The sequence below is a fragment of the Orbicella faveolata genome, unplaced genomic scaffold, assembly GCF_042242905.1.
Source record: "Orbicella faveolata isolate gen_17 unplaced genomic scaffold, um_ofav_v1 contig_13, whole genome shotgun sequence".
Lineage (NCBI taxonomy): Eukaryota > Metazoa > Cnidaria > Anthozoa > Scleractinia > Merulinidae > Orbicella > Orbicella faveolata.
This window is the reverse complement of record NW_028301540.1, coordinates 27,780,462-27,804,596: the sequence shown is the minus strand read 5'-3', so window position 1 is coordinate 27,804,596 and position 24,135 is coordinate 27,780,462. Positions and strand designations below refer to the sequence as shown.

General features: G+C 39.8%; 1 protein-coding gene across 2 annotated transcripts in view; it reads right to left on the bottom strand.

The window, feature by feature from the left end:
• LOC110041153 (polycystin-1-related protein-like) overlaps positions 1–22,289 on the bottom strand; it is a 61,635-nt gene extending 39,346 nt beyond the window's left edge. Inside the window, exons 1-19 of one of the 2 annotated variants that reach the window (XM_089285280.1) lie at positions 22,064–22,289; positions 19,178–19,301; positions 18,391–18,486; positions 16,719–17,608; positions 15,477–15,599; positions 14,512–14,704; positions 12,202–12,289; positions 10,347–10,510; positions 10,070–10,208; positions 9,530–9,613; positions 8,119–8,232; positions 6,324–6,508; positions 5,207–5,422; positions 3,649–4,729; positions 2,357–2,495; positions 2,042–2,159; positions 1,208–1,309; positions 930–1,029; positions 577–633 (exon numbers count right to left, since the gene is read on the bottom strand). In XM_089285280.1, the coding sequence (XP_089141406.1) occupies positions 577–633; positions 930–1,029; positions 1,208–1,309; positions 2,042–2,159; positions 2,357–2,495; positions 3,649–4,729; positions 5,207–5,422; positions 6,324–6,508; positions 8,119–8,232; positions 9,530–9,613; positions 10,070–10,208; positions 10,347–10,510; positions 12,202–12,289; positions 14,512–14,704; positions 15,477–15,599; positions 16,719–17,608; positions 18,391–18,486; positions 19,178–19,301; positions 22,064–22,151 (4,101 nt within the window). In that variant the 5' untranslated portion in view covers positions 22,152–22,289. Of the gene's footprint in view, positions 1–576; positions 634–929; positions 1,030–1,207; positions 1,310–2,041; positions 2,160–2,356; positions 2,496–3,648; positions 4,730–5,206; positions 5,423–6,323; positions 6,509–8,118; positions 8,233–9,529; positions 9,614–10,069; positions 10,209–10,346; positions 10,511–12,201; positions 12,290–14,511; positions 14,705–15,476; positions 15,600–16,718; positions 17,609–18,390; positions 18,487–19,177; positions 19,302–19,761; positions 19,987–22,063 lie in introns of those variants that run through there. The other variant, XM_020746434.2, reaches the window with a different exon arrangement.
• Between the last annotated feature and the right edge of the window lie 1,846 nt (positions 22,290–24,135).

Sequence of the window (24,135 nt, the reverse complement as noted above, 5' to 3'; positions counted from 1 at the left end):
AAGGACGGCATATCAGTTTTAATAAAATAAAATCTTGCCTTAGAGCGTTTCTTTCAAGTGGGTGTCGAAAGTAATCAGGAAATTACTTTGGTTTCGGTTTTTATAATCTAACTGGTAGGTAATTTGCTTTGTTTCAGCCTTCAGTAAAGTGAAAACCTTCATAAAGGGAGGGAGATCAATAAATGGGTACAGCCACATATTTGAACTACTTTTAGAACGTGTTCTAAGGAAGGAGGCACTGACTCGCGATTCCAGTTGTAACCAAACTTTACAATGCCTTGTGATCTCAACCAAGGGGCACTTCCAAGTAAGGGCCATTTCAAAGTTGGGAGCACTTTCGAGTAAGAGACACTTCCAAGGGGCATTTCCAAGTCAGGGCTGCACTAGCGAGTAAGGGGCTCTTCCAAGTAAGGGCTGCACTAGCGAGTAAGGGACACTTCAAAGTAAGGGGCAATTCCAAGTAAGGGCCGCACTAGCGCGTAAGGGACACTTCCAAGTAATGGGCACTTTACGTCGGTGGGAGGGTCAGGGGACTAAGCCACGGTCCTGGTGAACAAGCACAGTACATTCAAATACCTCATCTGGTCTTGCAGTCAGTGCTTGCAGAGCTAAACATGTTTGAAAGGCTGAATTCTGAAAATAAAATCGACACCAAATTACTTCTAAATTCATTCGACAAAAAGAGATTTAAAAACACTGTACTGCTAGACTGAGGCTGGTGATCAGCCAACAAAGACGTGAAGATTGCTTCACGTGGAGTGAGACTCACTTCAATGGATACAATGTCATTCATCTACAGTCAGACATCTGCTAACGTATTAATAACTCGAACCTTTTTCGACTTCCCTTGAGGGTTCGTGTTTTTGGGACTCAACAGTAGTTGTTCTACACTATAGGTTCGCCTAGTACCGACTCATTATTTTCTTTACCTTGTCATTCACAGAGAGAGTTTTAATAAGCAACAGCACGTGCTCTCTTATCTGTATCCTCAGGTGAAATTTGGAGCTCACATTTTTGACAGAACCAAGGCTGAAACACAGCAAAAAATTGACGTCAATCACTTGTTACAGCATCAAAGTTCTTCAGTAACTCGTGTGACACTGGTTTAATGATACTAACAAACGCGTTTTCAATTCTGACGTACAAAATAGGAATACCTCAAAATAGGACGACGTAGATGTAATGTTAATGTAACAGATTGGGTTACCTGTTCAGAGAATTCGCCAATGCTGTTATAAAATGCCTGACTCCTTGTTCGTCCCCTGCCTCTTGCAACACTGACAGGTACTTTCCAACTGTTTTATTCAACCTAATGAAAAAGGCTTTGGTCATATAACTATATGGAAAGCGAAAATACAGTTCAACCCCTATTAAATGGCCAGCCTCGGGGAAATTGATATACTGGCCGCCTAAAAGGGGTTGGCCGTTTAATAAAGGTAACAACAATAGAAAAGCCCTCATCGGGACTTTGATTACTGGCCGCCTAATACTATAGGAGAGGCTGTTTAATAGGTGGCCACTTAATAGGGGTCCGACTGTGTTATCTAACCCTAATAGACTTCATTTAAGCAGGATGAGATTCAATAAATACCTCTATCTATGTTAAAGGTTTCAATGCTATAAAAGAAATGGTAAACGTGCAGCGTTCAGCCATCGCGTTATGGATGCTCTTGGGAGGTTTGCTACACACTCAAGAAGATAGCGTCCATGGTTACACGCTGCATGTTCACTATTTCTTAATTAGTGTTGTTTGTTAGTCGTTAGTCGTTCCGTTTCATGTAAATGCCCGCCCTTTGTCTGTTAACAGCAGTGACATTTTTGTCTCTTTTGGACCTTCAACGGAGGATATTAAAGAAGCAGTATATACCATGGGGATACACGGTCAGTACTCACCATTTACTTAGTCAGCAGGTAATCCCAAGGGGGCAGGATATCACCATTTTGCCCACTCACGTAGCCAATTACAGAGCAGGATTTAGCTATCTATCCTCTAACGGGGCTAGCCATGTAATAAATTGTGTTAATTGCGAATTAAACTTACAGCACTTCTTCCATAGAGACTCCTTCTTTAGCAGACTGAGGTATCACTTTCACTCTTAATGGTCTCTGAAGTCTTTGCTTAGTTCCCTCTCCACTGGATACTGTTACATAAATTTGAACTACAACCAGAATACAGAATAATAATGCCATTCAGTCACTGCCAAGTACACATTAAGAAGTTCAGTTATCACCTGCATTATAATTTATACTACTTTTGGTAACATTGATGATCATATTGCCAAACCAAAATCCCATGAACAGGTTCTTAATACATGTATTCAGATAACGTTACGTGTTAAGAAATCAGATTACAGACCTGCGTAATTAAAGGAAGGCAATCCAGGTGGCAATACAAATGGAACCACAGATCTGTATCCGGAGTAGATCAAGATTTTTTCATCGCCATTATCACCACCAGTGCTGTAGCTTATGTGGTAACTTAGAAGTCCCAAACCCTACAAAGAGATTCATACATGAAAATCAAACATTAAATTACTAATAGCTTGGGTAAAGGTGTGTTCATTTGGGATGATCTGGAGCAGAATCAAAGTTAACAAACCAAGAAATCATGCTGCATCAAATGAACCGATAAATCCACTCTGGGCAAGGATTCATCAGCTCCTTTGATGCACCACAACCCAAGTAATTTTGAATCACTGATCCTGATCTGGACCGTCCCAAATGAATGCATTCTACATGTACACTAACAAAAAAAAATTGAAATAAAAGAGAGATTCACGTGAGAGCGGGTTCAACAATGCAGAGCTAATACTGGATGCTGTAAATAACCAAAAATCCAACTGCAAACTGAACAGGAATGTGTTGATAAGAATCCCAACTGCAAGGAGGCTAACCATGCAGTTGCTTTTTACAAACAGTGGTCCAGGAGTTGGATGCAGGGCTACCAAGGACAAATCTTCATAAAGGAAGAAATATGATTTTGAGACGTAATATATCAAACACTAAAGACCGTGTTTAGACACATTTCCAAACACCGAGAAGAGAGTTGGAAATATGATGCACAGCGGAGTATTTTTGACGAACTCAAGGTATTTGGAAATGTGGTCAAACACTCGCTTGAGTGTTTGATACATCTACTCAATCAAAACTAAAACTAAGGAAAAAATGGAGAGTTAAAATCGTAAAAAAATCGATGCTAATTAAGATCAGTTATCCAAACACTGTCACGGTCATGATTTCCTTTGTTTAAACTTGATGAATTATTCATGAGTATGGAGCAAGGACTTCAAGACATCAAACCCAGTGCCCTTACTCATTCAGTCAAAATGAAATCTGGCCCTTGTCTATCCTTGCATGCTTAATTCTTCCCTTGCTCAACAGATGCCTGAGATTTGAACCTTTCATACTGATTTTCAATGTGCTAACAATGTCAAATTGACTGCATTTTGCTTCTGATGTGCGTCAGTAATTTAAATCCTCATTTTATTTCTCTTTGATTCATGGTTTGTGGGCTTCTCACTTGGGCCACAAATCAAAAGGGAAAAAGAACTTGGTTCATAGCCTACAGTACAGACCTCAAACTCGGTTAGCAAGAGGTAAATGTACGTAAATATGAGATTCTTGAGGAAATGCTTGCCAAAGTCTTACCACAGCCCTCCACTTTGAGCATGTCAACTGAAAAGTGGTCTCCATAGCAACTCCAGCAGAAGGTGTTACTGTACATACTCCACATTCCGGAATGTCACTTGTGTTGAAGTAGACAGTTGCTTTTCCCTTCTGCCTAGTTCTACCATCAGATACCTTGAATGCCACCATGTATGTACGACCTCCTACGAAATACTTGTACTTGTCAAGTAAAACAAAGTTCTGGCTTTTGAGGCCTGTAGCCGTATACATCTCTAGAAGTTTCAGTCTGGAACGTTTAAGTCTGATAATGCTGCCGGTATGCCTTGCAGATCGTGGCGTATACCGCGAGTCATAAATATCTTCAGGCTCACCATCACCATCATCCTCATTGCCATTGTCATCAGTCACTGGGGTCGTAGTAGTGAAATTCTGTTGTGATGTAGTTGTCGAGACCGTGCTTCTATTTCTAGCTCCAGCTCCAAAGTCTGGATTATTCCCTGACCCCGAACCACTTCCACTTCCACGTCCACTTCCACTACCACTACCACTACCACTACCTCTGCGATGAACAAACCCATCCCCGCTCCCTGAACCACCACCGCCACTACCGCTTCCTGGAAATCCTGCTGGATGCCTCCTCTTGGTAGAAGACCTTGAAGATGGTCCTGAGGTTGGCCCATAGATCTGACCAGAATCTCTGCAGATGCTTCCACTGGCAAATTTTACCTGAGAGCTTTGTGTATTGGTTGCCTTGACAGTGCGAGCGGTTACTGGCTGATTAGTTGGTCTTGGGAGTGTCGTACCAACAATCAACTGTTCAGGAGTTGTTTGAGATTGCAAGGGCGGTATCGTAGGTGATGGCTTCCTAGTACTGCTAACATCAGAATTAAGCATTCCGCTGTTCTGATCACTGTCTTCTGGAGAAGGTTTACACTCCTCCTTTGCGACCAATTTAGAGTCACCAACAACTACATGAAAGATTTCCCATGTGTACGTGATTTTAGTGTTGTCCAAGGGACATGTCAAACACAAGCCTGTGATGACTAGAGGAACACTTGGATTTATAAGTCCCTTATCACACTGGGGACAGTTAGCAGACAACCTGGAAAACAAACAACTCCATTAGCTATTTCAAGACAAAACATTTTAACTTAATTGTAAATCTCAGGACTCTGCTCCTCAGGGTTTATTGATTACCAACAGCTACATTAGCTGGCCGTGTTAGGAGAGCAGGAAGGTTTTGCTGGAATTTAGAAAAAGATTAGCAAGAATCAGGAGACTCAAAACTTTTTCAGGAAACTGGTAGCAATGAACGGCAAATTGCAACAAATCTCGTGAACATCTCACATAATACTGCAAAATCCAGGAAAATGTTCAGAACTTTTGATACAGCCTTCCTCACCACATGGCACTATTCAAACAGCATTTATCAGAGTTGCCACCAAACATTGAACTGAATGATTAGGTCACCCTAATTAAAGCAAACTTGTTACCGAGTGGTCTTAAAGTGAAACAACACCTCTTAGCATTGGCTCGCTAAAAACATTGTTACTGTATAACACATTTAAATGCAACTCACAGGTGTGATTTTTTGAAGTCCATATAGAGAATCTGCAGTGCGGTAAATTTTCGAAAATCTTTTGACACTGTAACAGCAAATTCGAATGTGTCACGACTCAATAGCCAGTCCATTTGAAAAGTCAGAACACTTTGGTTTTGTCTTATTCCAGATATTTTCGATTCATTGAAGCAAGGCATGTTCTTGTGTCCTACTGGATGACAATTCCACTGAAACCTGTGTAGAAAGGAACAGTAGAGTGATGAAAACAGTCATGCCATTATGCAAAACAGAATCACCTTTCCCACCCTCTCACAGAAGGTCCAACATAGGCTTTTTCAATCATGCATCCTGCCACTATTTTTGCTTCAATCCTACCTTCCCACCCCGGTCAGAATGTTTATCTCAATCCCGCCTGGTTAGAGTCACAGTTTTCCCCTTCGTTCATCCAGTATCCCGCCTTCAATTTTAAAACTATCCTGCAACTTGTCTGTCAAAATAAGCTGATCCCGCTCCTGCCAAAGAATTTCTATCCCATATCCCGCCAATAAAATTTCCGTGATCCGGTATCCCACCTCCATTTTTACTCTCATCCCGCATCCCACCAAACCTTTGTTGGGCCCTCTCTCACAGCCTCTAATCATTGTTGTTGTATGTATCTTGGGAGAGAAGTGAGGTTGTTCAATGGTTACAGCTTTAGACTAGAGACACTAGGGACCAAGCATGCTGGGTTCATGCCCTGACTGGGGTTATCAAATAAAAGTAATTATTATTAACTGTGGAAAATTTAAGGTGGCTGTGAACCCCATGTACATAATTTTTTTTACGCTTTGCCGAAAGCTCCATCTTATCCTGCTTATCAAAATTTGATACGATAAATTGGGGGTGATTTTAGTAGGATATACTCTCGCTATGGAATCATATACAGTGTAGTGTCACAAAAAAGATAACATCTTCACCAATGATTGTAGCATCAACTGAAAAAAAGTGGTTATAATGATCCATCAGGATCGACATCTTGGAATTTTTGAGCCACCTTAACTGGGACAATGTCTGGCATCTATGGGCCACTTCGGCTGGACACACACCTACCCTTACTATGTACCTTGCGGGAAAATTTCAAGTTTGTTTTTCCTACCTAATCAGATGCCCCTGATCTGGGAAATCTGGGTCATGAGAAGAAGATGCATCCATGGTGATTTCATTGTTTTTACGGCCAACAACCTTTGTTGTTCCACCATCAATAACTGCCACCAGCGGGCTCTTCACGACTTCAAGACTAATCTTCTTCTCATCTGATAAGACAGTGCCTTTTACCTTAACCTGTGGAGAAGTTGAGAGTCACTCTTATTAGCTCAATTTGATCAAACAATGTTGGATTCATGGGAACACCTAATCTCCTCTTGTCTTTTATTTAAGATACACAAGGTATGTGGGAGGCGTAAAAGTGTGGGAAGCACGGTGGTTCAAGTCCTGGCCAGCACCAATTGTGTTGTGTTCTTGGGCAAGACACTTAACTCTCACAGTGCCTCTCTCCACCAAGGTGTACAAATGGGTGGGTACTGGTAAAGTTAAAGTTGGGGGGAACCCTGCGATGGACTAGCATTTCCTACCCTAGAGTTTGCTGTTTAACAGTGGTTAAAAGCACTAACCAGGAACTACAGAACAAATTTTTACATTGGCGTTTAAATGACAATTTGGGTAAATTTTTACACTCAGGCCTGTCACTTGATCAAACCGTGAACATTTATTTAAATAATGACCATAGAATGAGGGCTCCGCCATATTAACAAGGGTATTATTGTTTATACACTGTAAAAATGCTAATCTTATTTCTCACACACTTCTGGGAACCATCGTCAAGCTGACTGGCAGCCTAACATAATACGTAATGTAGGCAGAAATGCAGTAATATGAAACAACAGATATAAGCTTAGTAAGCCTCTATGCTGATAATCTTAATAAAGAATATCTAACTACAGTGTAACAGAGTGTATGTTATCAACTCAAATGAGGGGTTGGGTGGGAACTGGGGCTCTGAAATATTCATCACCAATGGCGGACAGCAAAACAGCAACTGAAAAGCAACACTAAGCACGTGACTCAAAAAACAACCCCTCGGGCCCAGGCCCCAGCGGTATGTGAGGAAACATTTTCCACCTATTTTGTTCCTCAGCCAGTGGAAAATACAACATACATTACAGTACATTATTATGTGGCTTGTGTTTGTAGCCGATATAGTTTGTGCTCTGATTGGGTAATTGTAGGGCATTACTCTCCTGTAATGCCCACAGGCCAATTACAGGCCCGCAAAACCAAAGCAAAAAGCCATATAATAAACAACTTATTAACCTTGAACTTTCAGTCTTTACAGGAAAATCTCAAACCTCAGCCTTGCTGTATTGACCTCGCTATCGCTCGATCAATACAACAAGGTCTTGGTTTGAGATTTTCCAGTAAAGACCTCACTCTCGGTTAATAAGTAGTTTTATCTACTTATAATATTATATTATATTATGTTAACATATAATTTATCTATATTATATTATCTATAGTCATCAAAAAATGTCAAGTGTTTGACATGATTCAAGTGTAAGTAAAAAGTCTGGATACGAGCTATTTGGCCCATCAGGCTGGAGCTTATCCTGGTTTCTGTAGCATGAAACGACTAGGAGTATTTCTACTCCCCCCTGGATGGGATGCTACTCCATCGCAGGGCTACCCCATTTATACACCTGGGCGGAGAGAGGCACTGTGAGAGTAAAGTGTCCTGCCCAAGAGTACAGCGCAATGTCCCTGGCCACGGCTTGAACCCAGACCACTCAATCCAGAGACAAGCACACTAACTATGAGGCCACCGTGCCTCTCACATTGGTTCAAGTGTCCTTACTGTAAAATGCATCAAGTTATATAACTTTTAATTTGTTACATACCTCAAGCTGGAAGTGGTATTCTCCATAATCCAGCATACAAGGAGGGATAATAAGAACTTGCTCTGTGAAGCTGACTCCTTCTGGCTCAACATTTTTTCCCGATGCACGGGTTATCTGAAATTTGGTTTAAGACATTTAATAAAAGTCCCTGTGTCATTTGACACAAAATCCATCTCATAATACCAGGAGCCCATGGAGCTTGCAACTACCCCATATTCCTGTCACGGCATTTTCACAGACCAATCTACAGTCGAACCTCTATTAAGCAGCTCCCTATTAAGCGGCCAACCTTTATTTGGCAGTCAGTGGCCAAAGTCCTGGAAAAATTGTCAGCTATGCACTGTAATAAAAACCTCTATTCAATGGCCACCTCTATTAAGCAGCTGCGGCCAGCTTCTTGTCGTCCCAAGGATGACTTTGTTTTGTTTTATACCTCTTTTAAACGGCCACAAAGATTTGATTAGCCAGATGAAGGTAAAAGAATGACAATATGGAAAAGTACTTGTTTCTTTGGCTTTTGTTAACCTTATGGACCGCATTATGACCATCATTGTTCTCCTTTTTCTCCAGTTGCATTTGTTAATTTGTACTTACCTATAACTTGTTTGATAAACTGAAATCTGGACCACACCCAATGTTGTTTTCGGGTGAATCCCTATTAAACTGCCACCTCTATTAAGTGGCCAGTTGTCTCGTCCCTGAGAGTGGCCACTTAATAGAGGTTTGACTGTATTTTTAGTTTGAATTTACTGCAAATCCAGATCCCTGCAGGAAACTCAGTCACCAATCTCAAGCAAAGACTTAATTTTTAGCTGACATCATAATTTCACAGGAAGATTAAGTTGACATGTCCGTCTGGGGCTTCCATGTAGACCGGAACTGACCTATTTTTTGAGAATAGAAGCCTAACAATAGACCAATATGTAAAAATACTGTGACATAGGCCTAGTATGGGAGTTGCACGTTCCTAGTGATGGGCTCCTGTTAATACAATGTAAGCACCTTCAAATAGGAAACTCTCTGGCTACATTTATATGGACAGAATGTCTTAACATGCACAAGGAGAATCCTATTAGGGGAAGTTAGATGTGAGTACAAGTATAAAATCAAGTACAAAGAACAACTTTTCAATTCTAGTTTACGGGCTTCACATTATCACGTCACATACTCATTTCATTCTATCAGCTACACTTACTACCTAAACCCAACATGAAGAGCGAGGGCTCTGGAAACGTCACTGGTTTGAAAATTGCACTTGTTCACAATTTCATACTTGTAGTTCAATCTAAAGGTCGCCATATTAGCACTACCACTTACTGGCCACCCAAATCAACATTATTATCAAAACAGACTGCAGCCCACTACTTCCAAACTATTTTTTCTGAAAAATTACTACTAACAGTAATCTTACCGTCCATAAGTACAGTAGTTCCCTGTCTTCACTGCAGGTTAGAGTGACATCAGCTTCTAATCGGATCTCTTTGGATCGGTTTACCTGTAATATTCAATATTAATAAGCACTGAACAAAACCTAAGGTTAATGGTTAAGGGCTCGAAAAAAAACTTGAATTCCAGCTTGCCCTTAGGACAACTATCTCTCAGATATTGTTTGTGTCCTGGGCAAGTCTTTGTTTGCTCTTGACTTGCCTGATCCCTTGCCCATTGAGCAAGTGAGAATGAGAAGTTACTTGCCCAGAAGGAGAATCTACTTGCCCTGGACAACAGGACAGCACTTTTTTTGAGCCCTGAATTGGTTAAGTGGTGACGTACTTTATATCAACTGATAAGGATTCTGTTTTCCTGTCAAGATGACTGAAAAATCCTTTACTGCTTTACTGTTGATTGAACAGAGTTTGTGTGCCCCTGAAAGACAGAGTTGCCTATAATTTATTTAGTGACGTGTTATTATATCTACATGAGTAGAGTGGTCAGCATAAGATTTCAAACTAACCTTGCTGCTGGAGACTCCAAGTATGTTAATTTTAGGAGGGTAGCACTGTGTTACATTAGTAATATAAACTGTGATTGATGCTTTTTCTTCACATCCAATGCCATTCGTTGCAGTAAGAACAATTTTGTACCTCCCTTTTCTGTACAAAAAGATGGATGAATGAAAACTGTAAGCTTTCCACAGACAAGATCAAACTGAACTTCAAAATACTGATTTAAATTATTAACAAAATAATATTTTTTGAACCACTAATAACTTCATTCCTGACAGATCTTACTTGGTGTAGTTGTAGGTGACATTTGGTGATGAGGTGTTGAATGTACTGATCGGCAATCCCTCACCAAAATCCCAATTAAATATGACATTGGTTCCTTGCTTTAAGTCTGCACTTAAATGCACTGGCTGTCCTAACAGTATTATTCCTTTGTGATCGATTGAGAGCTGGTGAAACAAAATTATAAGGAAAGAAATCCATTTACTTCAACATTTGAGAGGTAAACAATTGTTGGTATCCTAACACCCAACTTGTGAACATCTACAAACAACCTCATCATCAAAGAATGAGTTAATAGAGATCACAGACAATTAAAGAAAAACTCTAGATACAAACAGAACACTCTACATTGATCTTTCAAAAATAACCCAGAGAAAATATATACACACTGATTAGTTCAAAATCGTGTTTCTATAACTTGATAGAAAGTACACTGTACACAGAACTAGCATGAGCTGTTGACATAATGATGGTGCAAGCAAAGATAATTTACATTTTGATGATCAAAGTAAACGGGTTGTTTTTCTTTTATTTGTCACAGTATTTTCTAAAAGAAAAAAAAACCTCCATGTTTCTACTGAGTTATAGAAACACTCATGAAAGTTAGGGAGAACTCAAAAAAGCTGTGGAAACACTCACCTAATGGCTCTTGTTCCCACAGCATTTCTCCCAAACTCAATTCTCACTTGTGTTTCTATTAAACTCGATGGAAACATGGTACATGTTTTCTTTTTTTTAAATAGATATTGGAGAGCTAAACCACAAGAATGTTTGAATCACAGACATCATGCTGAATCTTACGGTTCTTGCCTGTTCATATCCCTCCAATTGGCTGGAAAGTTCTCATTTTACTATTCTTAACATTCAAAGTTTATAACACGCCCCAAAGAGAAAATCTATTGTCTGTGCTCAAGCTCCCTAGAAACTTACATGTAAATCACTGTTTATGTTAGTGATATGGTTGAATTTTTCATAGCATCTTGTAAGACTGAAATGAAGTGAGGAAAATAAAAGAACCTCTACTGACTCTATGGACAAGCTTTAGATCTGGAGATGTACCACTAAATGCCAGAGATGAGACACTTACATGTATCTGAGATGAGACTGTGCAGCAGTTAGTACTATCAAAATGTGCTGGCAGCTTCAGTAGGCCACAATTAATTTTGCTGCCTTATACCACCTAGTAACACTCCATCTCTAGCCTTAACAGTCTAGTAAATTTTCACTTATCCTACCCACTACTACAAAACCCTTTGACATGGCTGCCACAGAAACTTAAAGCTTGACATAAGAGGGTCAAAACAGACAAACAGACACCTCTCATACATCTACAGAGACACTGAGCTGACACTAATTTAACAAATTCCCATCATGATGATGCAAGCAAAGCAATTTTCATTTTGATAATCCAAACAAACAAGTGATTTCCCTTTCTTCATTTGCAGTGTTCTCTAAAAGCAGTAGAAATCACTTTTTCTAAGTGTTTGGGAACACTTGAAACATCTCTGGAAATGCCTGCCTGCAGCTTGACTATTCCTAAAGCATTTCTTGTTCTTCCAAACTTTCAGTCATGCTTCTAAAATTCAATACAAACACAGAAAATATTTTCTACTCCTTAAATGTCATGAACACTTGGGCTAACTGCCAAACAATTTCACTGTCTATGAAAGAGACCTTATACTTCACACAAAAACAAAGACTTTGAGGGTAAATTCTAGAGCTGCCACATAAGGCCAGAAAAGCCAACTGGGCATGTAAATGAGCAAGCTTAGTGTTTTCTTAGCTACATCCTGGCTAGTCATCTGTCTCATCAACAAAAATGCACTCCTTATAACGAAACAGAGCTTGACACACTCACCCCCAGTACTGGTTCCAATGCAGTAACCACAATTTCATTGGAAACAACCTCACTGACTCTATTGACTGCATAAACAAACACGACATGCCTAAAAAAAGGAGAGACTAAATCAGTGCTTTCAAGAAGAGTATATTAAGTGTCTTCCCTTGTGCTACACCCTTCAGGAAAAAAAAAAACTGAGAAATAACAGAGGCCCCATAACAATTTCCTATAAAGGGCCAAACTTTGAAAACTGCTACAGTAACACATTACTGGTGACAATTCACAACAGAATACCACTGGAGATCTGGCAGATACTGGGTGTTACTGGAAGCAGTGGTACGGTGGCCTCATGGTTAGTGCGCTCAACTCCGGAGCAAGCACTCTGGGTTCAAGCCCTGGCCAGGGACATTGTGTTGTGTTCTTGGTCAAGACACTTTACTCTCACTGTGCATCTCTCCACCCAGGTGTATAAATAGGTACCAGCGAATTTAACACTGGGGGGGTAACCGTATGATGGACTAGCATCCCACCCAGGGGGGAGTACAAATACTCCCAGTTGCTCCATCCTACTGAAACCAGGATAAGCTCCGGCCTGATGAGCCACTTGGCTCATATGCAGACTTAACCTTTTAACTTACTGGAAGCAGTCTCACCATAACTAACAATATTCAATGGCCACCTGACCTAACTTGAATTGTAGTTTCAAGCTCTTTACGGTTTGTTCCCATGCACTGTTATCACACAGGCAATTAGATCTTCTCTGGTGAAATACATTGCAATTTGTTCTATTTCAACCTTTTTCTGGTACAATTAAACTAGTCTATTATTGTTACAATCGTTGCTGCAATTGTTGTTGCTGCTCTAGTAATACGTCAGAGAGCATTCAGTCGAATCTCCAGTAAGTGACCACCCAAAATATCAAGCCTACATGGTCGCTTTGGGGAGGTGGCAGATTACAAGAGCTTAGACCATAATTATTGGGTCAAATCCCTTATTAGCATATATGGTAACTGCAAGACTTACCCCATGTTTTAATGTTTCATACATCTGACAAGTAAATTTTTGAGAAATACTTTTGTCTTTTGTACAACCCAGGAATGAGATCAATTTGCAGCACCTTATTATCCAGTTTCCGCTCTATGATCTGTCAAGTGGTCTCTTACGGGAGGTTAAAAACAGACGAAAATTTCAAACTTTTAGCTCCAAAAGTGGTCACGAGAGGTTAGCCTGTTCCAGGCTCTCGTTAGCTGGGGTCAAGCGAAAAAAGAGGGCGAGTGAGAGAAAAAATGAGAGAGAACTAAGGTGAGGAAGGGAAGGGAGACAGCCTGTAAGAATATCTTTAATGACCCTCTTCCGCCCACCTTTGGTTTAATGAGGTGTCGAAAAATAAAAATGTCAACTTCTCAACTAGCTGGAAATGTTCTCCTATTTTTTGTGCAAGGAAATAGTACAATTCCCAAGGGGGAACCTTATCTGACTGCAGAAGAGGGTCGTTAAAGATATTCTTACAGGCTCTCTTATCATTCCTTGCCTTAGGCCTCCTTTGTTTTTTCTCTCACTCGCGCTCTTGCTTTTACTTGTCCCCAACTACTAAGAGCCTGGAACAGGCTAACCAGAGCTAGGTGGTCACTTTCAAGAGGTTCCAAATAATATAGTGATTTGACTTGGAAACTTAACTGGTCACTGATGAGAGGTGGTCACAACTGGAAGTTCGACTGCAGTTCCAAATTAGAAAAACAGCACTGTCTCATTTCTTTCGCATTTAGCAGCCATTCCCTGATTTGCTAGTTTTGGAAAGTTGCAACTTTCACGTCTCTAAGCTCAACTAACATTTGAGGTTCCTAATTCATGGACGTCATTACTAAATTGGATCGGTAGCTTCTTTTGAGCTCAGCAAAACCATTTCCAGACACGAAAACTTAAAAAATTAAATCTGGGAGCCTGCCAATTTTGCCTCTTCTCGATCTGAAAAAAATGTACTTGTCAGTACATAAATTAATTGAGTTCTGCTGTTTCAATCATGACAACTTGTCAAACATCTCCCAACAATTCCCAAAATCAGCCAAAGTGAGTGTCAAAATGTTTTACTTTAATCACCATCTTTTGTATCTGGGAGTTCTGGTGACCTGTTTGGGAGACTGGGAGATTCGATTTGTATTCAGGAGACTCCTGGATAATCTAGGAAGATTTTGCATAGATGCATATCATTACTTCATTTGGGGGGAGATCTTTACTTTTGACACTTAACAGTTAATGTATCTCTCACATAACAGTCAAACTCATGTCAGGAGTGAATGCTTCTTTAAAAGATATTAAGTGTTAAGATACCTTCCTGCTGTATCAAAATTAATTGGAAATCGACCTTCCTGGCCACCTGTCACGAGATCCTCCCTGTCACTCCTGTAAAGCTTGTATAAGACTTTGCCTTGTCCTGCAAGTCTTGGACTGAGCTGTGCCATGAATGTCGTCGTTTCCTCAGTGCTCACCATCATGTGTGACACCTCAGGTTTTAATATCACACCTGCGTAAAATTATCATACCTGATAAGCACTAATAATATGACTGTATTATCCACTTTCAGATCGAGGTAAATGAGAAGTTAAAAGTACAATCATATGACTTATAAAATAACAAACTTATTGTGCAGGGTTTTGTTAACAATATCAGCAGGAGTTAAGTCAATCGGTTTTCACAGTCAGGCAAAACTAATGAACTAGACTTCTTCATAAGAGAAAAATTCCTCCAGATGATCAAACCAGGCAGACAAGATCATCTCTCAGAGGGATCAATTGCCTGGAACCTGGTAATTTAAATTTCAGAACATCTCCATCTAGTGGAGAGTGGCAGATAAATGCCACTCTGGAAAACAAGATTGGCTACAACACAGTTGTACTATGTCTTATTCCGTTACTTGTAGCTTATGCAGAAGGACACCTTCCACCTTGGGGTAACTATCATAATGGCAATCAAGATGAGGGTACATGTATGTCACTTTCCTAACACTAGTTTTCCGAGGCAATGGTTTCCATAGCACATTAAGTGACTGGGAGTATTTCTACTCCCCCTGGATGAGATGCTATTCCATCACATGGTTGTTCCCCAGCATTAAAAATCCTGATACCCAATTTATACAACTGGGGAAAGATAGGTACTGTGAGACTATTAATAGTGTCTTGCCCAAGATACAACACATTGATCCTGGCCAGGGTTGGCCAGAGCTAAAACTCAACCTGCTCAATGCATGCCACAGACCAACCAGCTAACTGGTAACTAGGCCACTTGACTGTACTGACCTTGTAATCTCTCTTGTAGACAGACCTTCTGTGTTGTTTCCCTTCTACTGTACTCATTAAATGCCACAACTGTGACATTATAAAAACTGCGAGAGCTTGAGAACGTGTGAGACACTGATGGAGCTAGTTAAAGAGTAAGAACAAATACCCATACCATAAGTCAAATGACTATACAATGCAAAAATAACAAACCTACAATAGAAACTACAGTTGGATTCCATTAATTCAACCTCGGTTATTTCAATCTCAAGAGCTTTTCCCTTGGATTTGCTCTTCAGTCATTTACTATCAAGTACTTCAAACTCTCACTCTGACTATTTTCCATTTCCCCTGAGAGTTCGAAATAGCGAGGTTCAATTGTAGTTAACAAAACAGTGAGACATGCAGTTTGTTGATGAGCAACTATTGGATTATAAGGTATTGTTTCTACCCCAAATAGGCTGTTATATATATTTATTATTTATGACTGAGAAAATTAATTAATCTTCATTGGCTAAAAGCAAGCAAATTTAAAGATTAAAGATTATTATTGTTACTATTTTATCCTTAATTTTTACTTTACAGTCAACGCAGATAAAATAATGCTAAATTTTCTCAGTCAGTTGTAAGTGAGTTAATCATACAACAGCTCAAGTAATCTAGGTTTTATGTTTTGTTCCTTGAAACTCAATTTTTGGTTTTTGAACTCTGCCCCCCCCCCCCCCCCCCCCCGGCTTCCTTCAAAATTAATTGACCCTTCTCGGGGAGAGTATGATTGGTTGTTTCCTGGAAAAGTTTATTTTTCAGCAGTTGAGCTCATATTCAAACTTTGCTCTCTAGAATCGATTCCTTATAACACTGGCATATCTTATGTCTCAAACTTGCAGCGATCCTTATCAATACTAACATTTTCTTTTCCTTGAAACAATAGACTGTCAGCATTCTCCCTTTTGCTCAAAGATCCATGAGGGAAGAAAGCAAACGAACAAGCAGAGGCAAGGGGCAAAACCAAGTGTCACAAGTAGTATGGGCATCTCTTGTCATTGGTCTTCTATCACCCACACTACTTAGGGCTCGTGGCGAATCGCCTCTATTCATTGATGTTCTTTCCCACAGATTTTTAAGCAAAAGAGAGACTGCTTGTAGTCTTTCTCTACAAGGGCAGTTGTAGCCATTTATGAGTCTCCTTTAGGTTCAACAGTACTTTACCATCCTCAAGTTGATACTGCATTGCGTTACTCGTTATTTCAATAGGTGACTCACCTGTTGTTGTCACATCAGGCGAAGAATCATTAAAATTCCATTGAAAGAAAAGAGTACACCCCTGAGACTGTTTCACCATGGCTGTCAAGGTCCAGGAGACATTTCCTTCCACGTACATACAGCCAATGCCATTTTTGCTTATTTCCACTGCCCCAATAGACATTACCACCATAACTTGGCCAGGCTGAGTAACAGACTCTATACTGACAGCATTTGATGCCGTCACATTCACTGTAAAGTTACCGCAACTTTTGAAGACATGAGAAACAGTAACACAAGAGCATATTGATGAGTATCGGTCCACAGAATTGTCCATGACGGTAAGCGGGGAACTTCCATCACCAAAGTCAAATTGAAATTCAGGTCTTGATCCACTTGCAGTGAGATATTTCAAAAGTACAGTCCTGTGACTTTTGACTACCAATGGCAAAGAAAGGTTCAGCTTTTTACCTCCTTGAAAGACCGTAACGAGTTGCAAGCCTTCTACTGGAGCAACTACATCAATATCGGTACATATCTTTTGGTGCGAAAACAGATTGGATGCTTCGACGCAGATTCTGTGATTACCAGGTGTCGCAAATAAGAAAACAGTTGAGGTTCTTGTCTGATTTCCATGTAGAGTATGCCGTGTTTTATTCCAAAACTCAACCCCAGAGTACCAGTAAATTAAAATAACATCTGCAGTTTGATTTCCTTGCTTTATTCTGTCCAAATTACTGACTTCATCTCTTGGTCTCTTGATTGACAGCTTGGAGTCAGCAGTAACTGAGGTATTAGTTTTAACTTGTTTTGGTAAAGTGATGTTCAGCAACACAAGCAGTGGAACTGCAGTTGAGTAAACACTACTTGCATTTCTTCCCCCACAAATAATATTTTGATCTCCATGGCAACTGCCAAATAATCAAAAGATGCTTATAAGTTGTGATCTATACCATGGAAAACAAAGTTTACAGTCTGAGAGTTTTAAGAATTTCCATGTTAACTTTTACGATGGAAACACACGTTACTTAATTTAATTGCTGCCATGGCAATGTACCAGACTTGTGAGTGTGAGTTCTATATTTCTTCGTACGCACGCACGAGTAGTTTAGTTTGCTATTGGTTAATATGTCTTTTATACAGTTCAATTTGTGTTCACCTTCGCTGTAAATGTACGTTAAAGTTAAAGTACCCGTAATCCAAGCAATCACTAGTCCAATCAAGAGGTTAGTACAATGTAGGTAAAGGTAAAGTCTGCATACGAGCCAAGTGGCCCGTCAGGCTAGAGCTTATCCCACTCTCTGTAGCATGAAGCGACTAGTACTTATTTCTACTCCCCCCTGGATGGGATGCTAGTCCATCGCAGGGTTCCCCCAAGCATTAATTCACCATACCCATTTGTACACCTGGGTGGAGAGAGGCACTGTGAGAGTAAAGTATCTTGCCCAAGAACACAATACAATGTCCCCAGTCAGGGCTCGAACCCAAACTGGTCAATCCGGAGACAAGTGCACTAAACATGAGGCCACTGTTCCTCCACTTAGCACAATGTACTTGTGCTTATTTGTTTGCAAGAGACCTTTCACCTGCATGACTCCCATCTCTGAACTCTTGTTTAATGCTAAAAAATTCTACAGTAGAAATACACTGTACATGCATTTCATTTTTGAACACAAACATGCTGCTTGCATACCTAACATTGCAGAGAGTGCGATTGGCACTGTTGTCCTTTTGTATTTGCGTGAGACATATACAGATGCTTCCATTCCTTACTGCTGCATATCTGAAGCTGTGATGGAAAATATACATGAATAATATCAACTCCTATGAACAATGCAATAGGAACAATCAGTGATCATCTTATAGGTAGACTTACAAGTCATTATAAATCATAAGTAAGTACAATATTACATGGATCAGCACAACATGGACCCCCACTCTGTACCCTCTTTTAGGCCCTCCTATCTACACCCCCTTTCTAGACCTCTGAACCTTGATCCCTAACTGTGAACCTAAATCGTAACCCTCAGTGCATAAATTCTGTAATGATCCTTAATACACTATGAGCTTGAGATTTCTATTGACTGACAGTTGGCATTGGGTATAGAAACTCAAGAATGAGCCACTGGTCTAATTAACAATTAGACCTGTAGCCCTTGCAGGCTACGGGTCAATAGCCCATTCGGCTTCGCCTCATGGGCTATTGACCCGTGGCCCTTGAGGGCGAAGGGTCTAATTGTTTTAGTATCACCCAACTAGTCGGACAGAAAAGGTAATAACAAAGTTAGCAAATGCAAGTTGAAGAAATATTTATTTGGGAATAAAACAAAAGAAAGCATCACGCTTGATGGTGCCAATTTCGCTACTTGATGACCATTACTAATAGTCCCCTAGTAGCGTAGCCAATCAAAATGCAGGATTTGCATTAGTCCACTAGTTGGGTGATACTAATACTGTTTATTCTAGATTGAACTACATACCTGTCATTAAAAGTACAAAGACTAACACAGTAAACAGGGGTCATCTGATCCTCTTCATAAGCAGGTTTGAATGACGCATCTTCAGAGACTTCACTGTTATTGTAACAGCCGATGTACCATGGAACTAAGAAGTAAACAAATGAGGGTCACTGGTCAAATGATTCAATCTTCACTAACAGACACTACCTACAGGCAGCTTGTAAACTGACACTTTTTCTTGATCCTATACCCATAAAAATGCTGCACTTGAAGCCTTCCAAATCCGTCAGTAGACACCCCTCCTTAGCAGACCTCTTTTCTAATCTGGGAAGAGAACTATTTATGGCTTCCCAAAAATGTTGTAGCAATGTTGGCTTGATAAAACCTGGCACTGTGTTGGGAGTAATTAGGAGGAAGAAGGGAAGACAAGACTATGTTTCAGTAAAAAAAGACATTTTTTCCCATATTTTTCATGAACATTGTAGAACTGTATTAAAGATGATTTCCAGTCCGTATTGCGCAGTCTTAGCACCTTAATGTTTATAAACATTGTAAGGCTCACGCGATGGAATGTGAATTGATGATATTCGTTACAAACCACATACCTTATCTTTGAGACCAAATTCTTTTTCCAACAGCTCCATTGATTTTTGCAGCGGCGAAGTTGTTTCATCAAGTGATATGAGAAAGAACGAAGCAAAAACTTGGACTGCTTCACATCCAAAATGGAGGTTGTTTTGAAACTTTGAATTTAGGCCCAGTTCAGACGTCGTGCTTTTGCTGTGCCGAACTAAATTCAGGAATTAAGTTCGACAAAAACACGGCAGAAGCACGGTGTCTGAATCAAACTTTTGAATTAAGTTCGGCAAGCAATTAAGTTCGACAAGCTCTGCCGTGCTACACAACTCTGACACGGCAGTGATTCAAACATCGTGTTTCTGCTGCGCAAAGTAAAATTCATAAATTATATTAATGTACTTTGGTGAGATTGTGTTCCCATGGGGAGTTAGGAGAAGAATTGTTACAAGGCGTCAGTATACCCAGAATTTGGTTCGACTCTTGCATGACATCTGAATCAGAGTTGTTTTCCAGCCGTGCTACAGTCAAACCTAACTGCAATTTAGTTTGGCACAACAGAAGCACGACATCTGAACTGGGCCTTACTTCTCGTAAGTAGTTGCAAAATGTTTACATTTTGTGATGTTTTACGTGAAACAAGCCAAAAAAATGCAAACAAACTCTCAAGAGTGCGCAGTACAGACTAGAAATCGTCTTTGAAAACTCCTGCCCAATTTAAGAGGTTTAAAACTCTTTCCCAGCCACAGCACCAATTTTGGTTACTCCAGTAACCAAAGATTGGCAGGAATTGGCAGGGGCCCATCACAAACTCCTCTGTCGAGGTTTGACTAGGACAGAATCCAACCAGTAAATTAAATTTACTAGTTGGCTTGTAAACAACAACAAGGAAAGGGTAACTTCCCCAAAGAAACTGCATGTACCCTTTACCAAAAGCCATTATTCTTCATAATGACAAAGTGACTGCCTGGCTGGCAACAAATTTTCTGCATTTCTCGTATTATTTTAGGGAGTTTTTACATAGGGTTTACCTCATAACTTCCTTTTCGAGACGCCTTTTCTTTTTTTATCTTTTGTTTTTATATGTATACTCTTGTAACTGCGTCTTGAATAAAGAATGTATGTATGTATGTATGTTTTAAAAAAAGACTGTCACAGAGTTGTGTGGATGATAAACGACTATCCGCTTGTACCCTTATATTGCTATTTGGACTACAATGCGGCATGCTAACATAAAGAGTTTATGAAATTATACCGTCACTTTCCTACGTCAATGCATGGTTTCCACATATGCACACTCACACTTACAACGCATTGAAGAGAACGTGTTTACGAAGCCAAGAAAGTATTTGATTTGAAAGCAAAGCTCTCTAGCCTTCGATGATTTATTTTTTAAATTGATTGCTAGTTTGTCCTAATGTTTTCTTTCCAATTCAGGCCAAGCAGAGGCAATACAACCTTCAAAATGATCAGTTAAATTATTTAAATTTAAGCTTTGGTCCACGGGAATCTAATATTTCACGTTCACGAGTGACTTTGAATGCGCTACAGTATATGTTCAATAAATATTTTTCTAATCATTGCTACAAATCAAAGACTACTTTAAAAAGAACTTAATTATTTTATGTTTTCGCTGAAACGTGATGGATATAGGCAAAAAGGTCCTTCAATTTATTTACTTTGGTATAAAAAGACGACCTTGGACCGTATTGAATTTCAGATGAAGGTGATGCGTTTTACACGCAGAACAGAACTGATAAATGATTTAGCCAACGATCAAAAGGGTAAAGTATGGAAATAACTTGGAAGGGATGCAAGTAAATGAGCAATTAACTACGACACACTCCAAAGCGACGGGAATAAAAGCGACGATTCTTCGCTTTGAATACACGCATTGGAGCGTGTTTAAAAACTACCATGCCACAATTCACATTCCGATCAATCGTAGCTTTTTGTCTTCAGGCATTAAAATGATCTACGATTCCACTTTGTTAAAAATGACCCCAGCGGGATGAACTCTACAGAAAGGAATAACTTTAGTTCTATTGAATCTAGAAATCCGTGAAGAATGGAAGAGTCCCTTCTCGAACAATCTTCACGCGCGAATCAGTGGACTGCGACTCAAAGCTTTCAAAAGATTTGGCCCCATGACAAATTAATGTAGTCAATAGAACTCAACATGCCGTGAAGAAGGCACAAAAACAAAAATTAAAATTCGACCTCCATTAGCGTAACGAGGCACTAACGTACACTGAAGATTCAAGTCAATAAACTAAGCTCACTTCAAAATTCGGATACCAAACAAGCTTACTGCGTAAGAATTTAACTCACCTTCATCATACCCCGAAGATGTTCTTGTTGTCCGAAGGAGACACAAAAGTAAAATGAATCCAAAGGCTAAGTGTAACCCCTTAGCCATTATCAAGTTGTCTCGATGGCGATCGGCCGCATTTTCTCGCCTCTTCAACGACAAAACAGAGACACTTTTCTGTGACTAAATCGTTTGCCCATATTGAGATTCTTCGTTCTAACAAGCTCCAGTGTCAAGTGGGTGGTTACTAGTCCCCGAAGAGAGAGTCACGGTCAAGAATCTGTTGCCCATATGCGCCCACCGTTTGTGCGTTACAAACCAGAAAATTGCCAAGAATTTTCCTGAAGCTCTGCAGAACTTGCAGCAAATCTTTAAAAATAGCAGTCCTGTCGATTTCTTTACGAAAAAACTGTATTAAAAAAAATTCCGTCAGTGGCACCTCCCGTATAAGCGGAAGAGAACAACTATTTCAATTTCCGATTTAAAAAGACCTCTCGTGCGCGGCTTGGATCGTATAAAATTTGAACAATCAAAGCCTTCCTGACAATCACCTAAAGGTAAGCGAAACAGCAGTCAGAGTTTGCTTTTGTTATCGAAGGCCACCGAGAACGTTTACTAGGACATTCTGCGAGATATATGAGATAACCTAAAAGATAAGATAACCTTATAAGATCTTAAAACACACATATTTTGACGCCTTTTGAACCTTAGGGGCAAAGTTTTGCTAAGCTTTCGATTTAATACAGTTCACGGAAGTTTCGGCTGGAAAGCAAATGGGTAGGTTTTCCCCTGGGAATTTGAAAATTGTGAAAATTGATTGTTTTTTTTGTTATTGTTGTTGTTGTCGTTGTTGTTGTTGTTGTTGTTTTGTTTTGTTTTGTTTTTTCGTCCAATTTTAAGGTGGAGGTATAACGGAGAGACAATCAATGTGTTGTTTTTTTTTTTATTATTTTGCTTTGATTCTAACTAATCTATGAACAACAGACTTGCGCCATAAAGTCGTCAGTTTACACTATACTAGGTATTTTAAATACAATTTATTGGTAAAGTAAATGAAAATAGTAAAACGTTAATATAGAGCCGTAAGGAAATAAAATTTGTATGTGAGCGGTGACCAAAATAGCAAGAGCTTTCTGGTTGGCCACCGCCATGGTCAAGGAAATGGCAGCAAAAAAAAATTTAGTTCAGCTAAGGTACATATTGATCTACATACCCTACATGACATACACAGTCTACACTACATTCACACTAATGTGATAACAAAAACAAACATGCTACCGGCAAAGCTTCGTTTTTCCTTTATTACTTAAACTTTGAAGCCTCAGTGAGCGCACATGTCCTAATTAGCACGCGAAAACATAAAGTGAAGGATGATTTTGGCAGTTGTGGTCAATGGACGCCATCAGAGAAATCACCTCTTACAAGGATTTGTGTATTTGTCTGCATATCACAACTGGGGTGCTATTTTAAAAAATGTTGACATGACCAATTACGAAGGACGACCGAAGTTTCCAGGAAACGATCTGGTTTGCAAAAAACTTTTAGCTAAGACTACTTTAGACGACCAGTTGGAATTATCTGTCCGTTGATTTAGCGAGTCTATAAAATATGTATTGCAATGTTATGCCATACCAGGAGCCAGTGGGTTCCTGGCCATACTAATGTTAAGCGTATTGGATAGGAGTACATCTATGTAATATTTATATAACGCTGGGTACCAGATTCGTACCCATTCGTTGTGTACAGGTACAAAAGGTACGACTGGATTTTTTTAAAGAGCGATATGAATCGAGTGGAGCGCGCGGAGAGTTATGGAAAGAGGCGGGAAAAAGTAGCGACGTCGCTGTTTTTTGTTTCGACGTACCTTTTCCACGACACCCGTGCTCCTCAAGCCACTCTAAGATCCATGCAGTCTTCTCTTTCCCAAAACACGTAAATAGCGACTGGGTATGATACGTAACAACGCTGTCAAGCCAGAAATTCGATTTGAACACTGTCAGGGGTTATTTAACTAGTAAGAAAAATATAACGTGACGAACAAGGACAATGATTCGTGACATGGCTTCATTCTATTCTTGGCTTGCACTTGAAG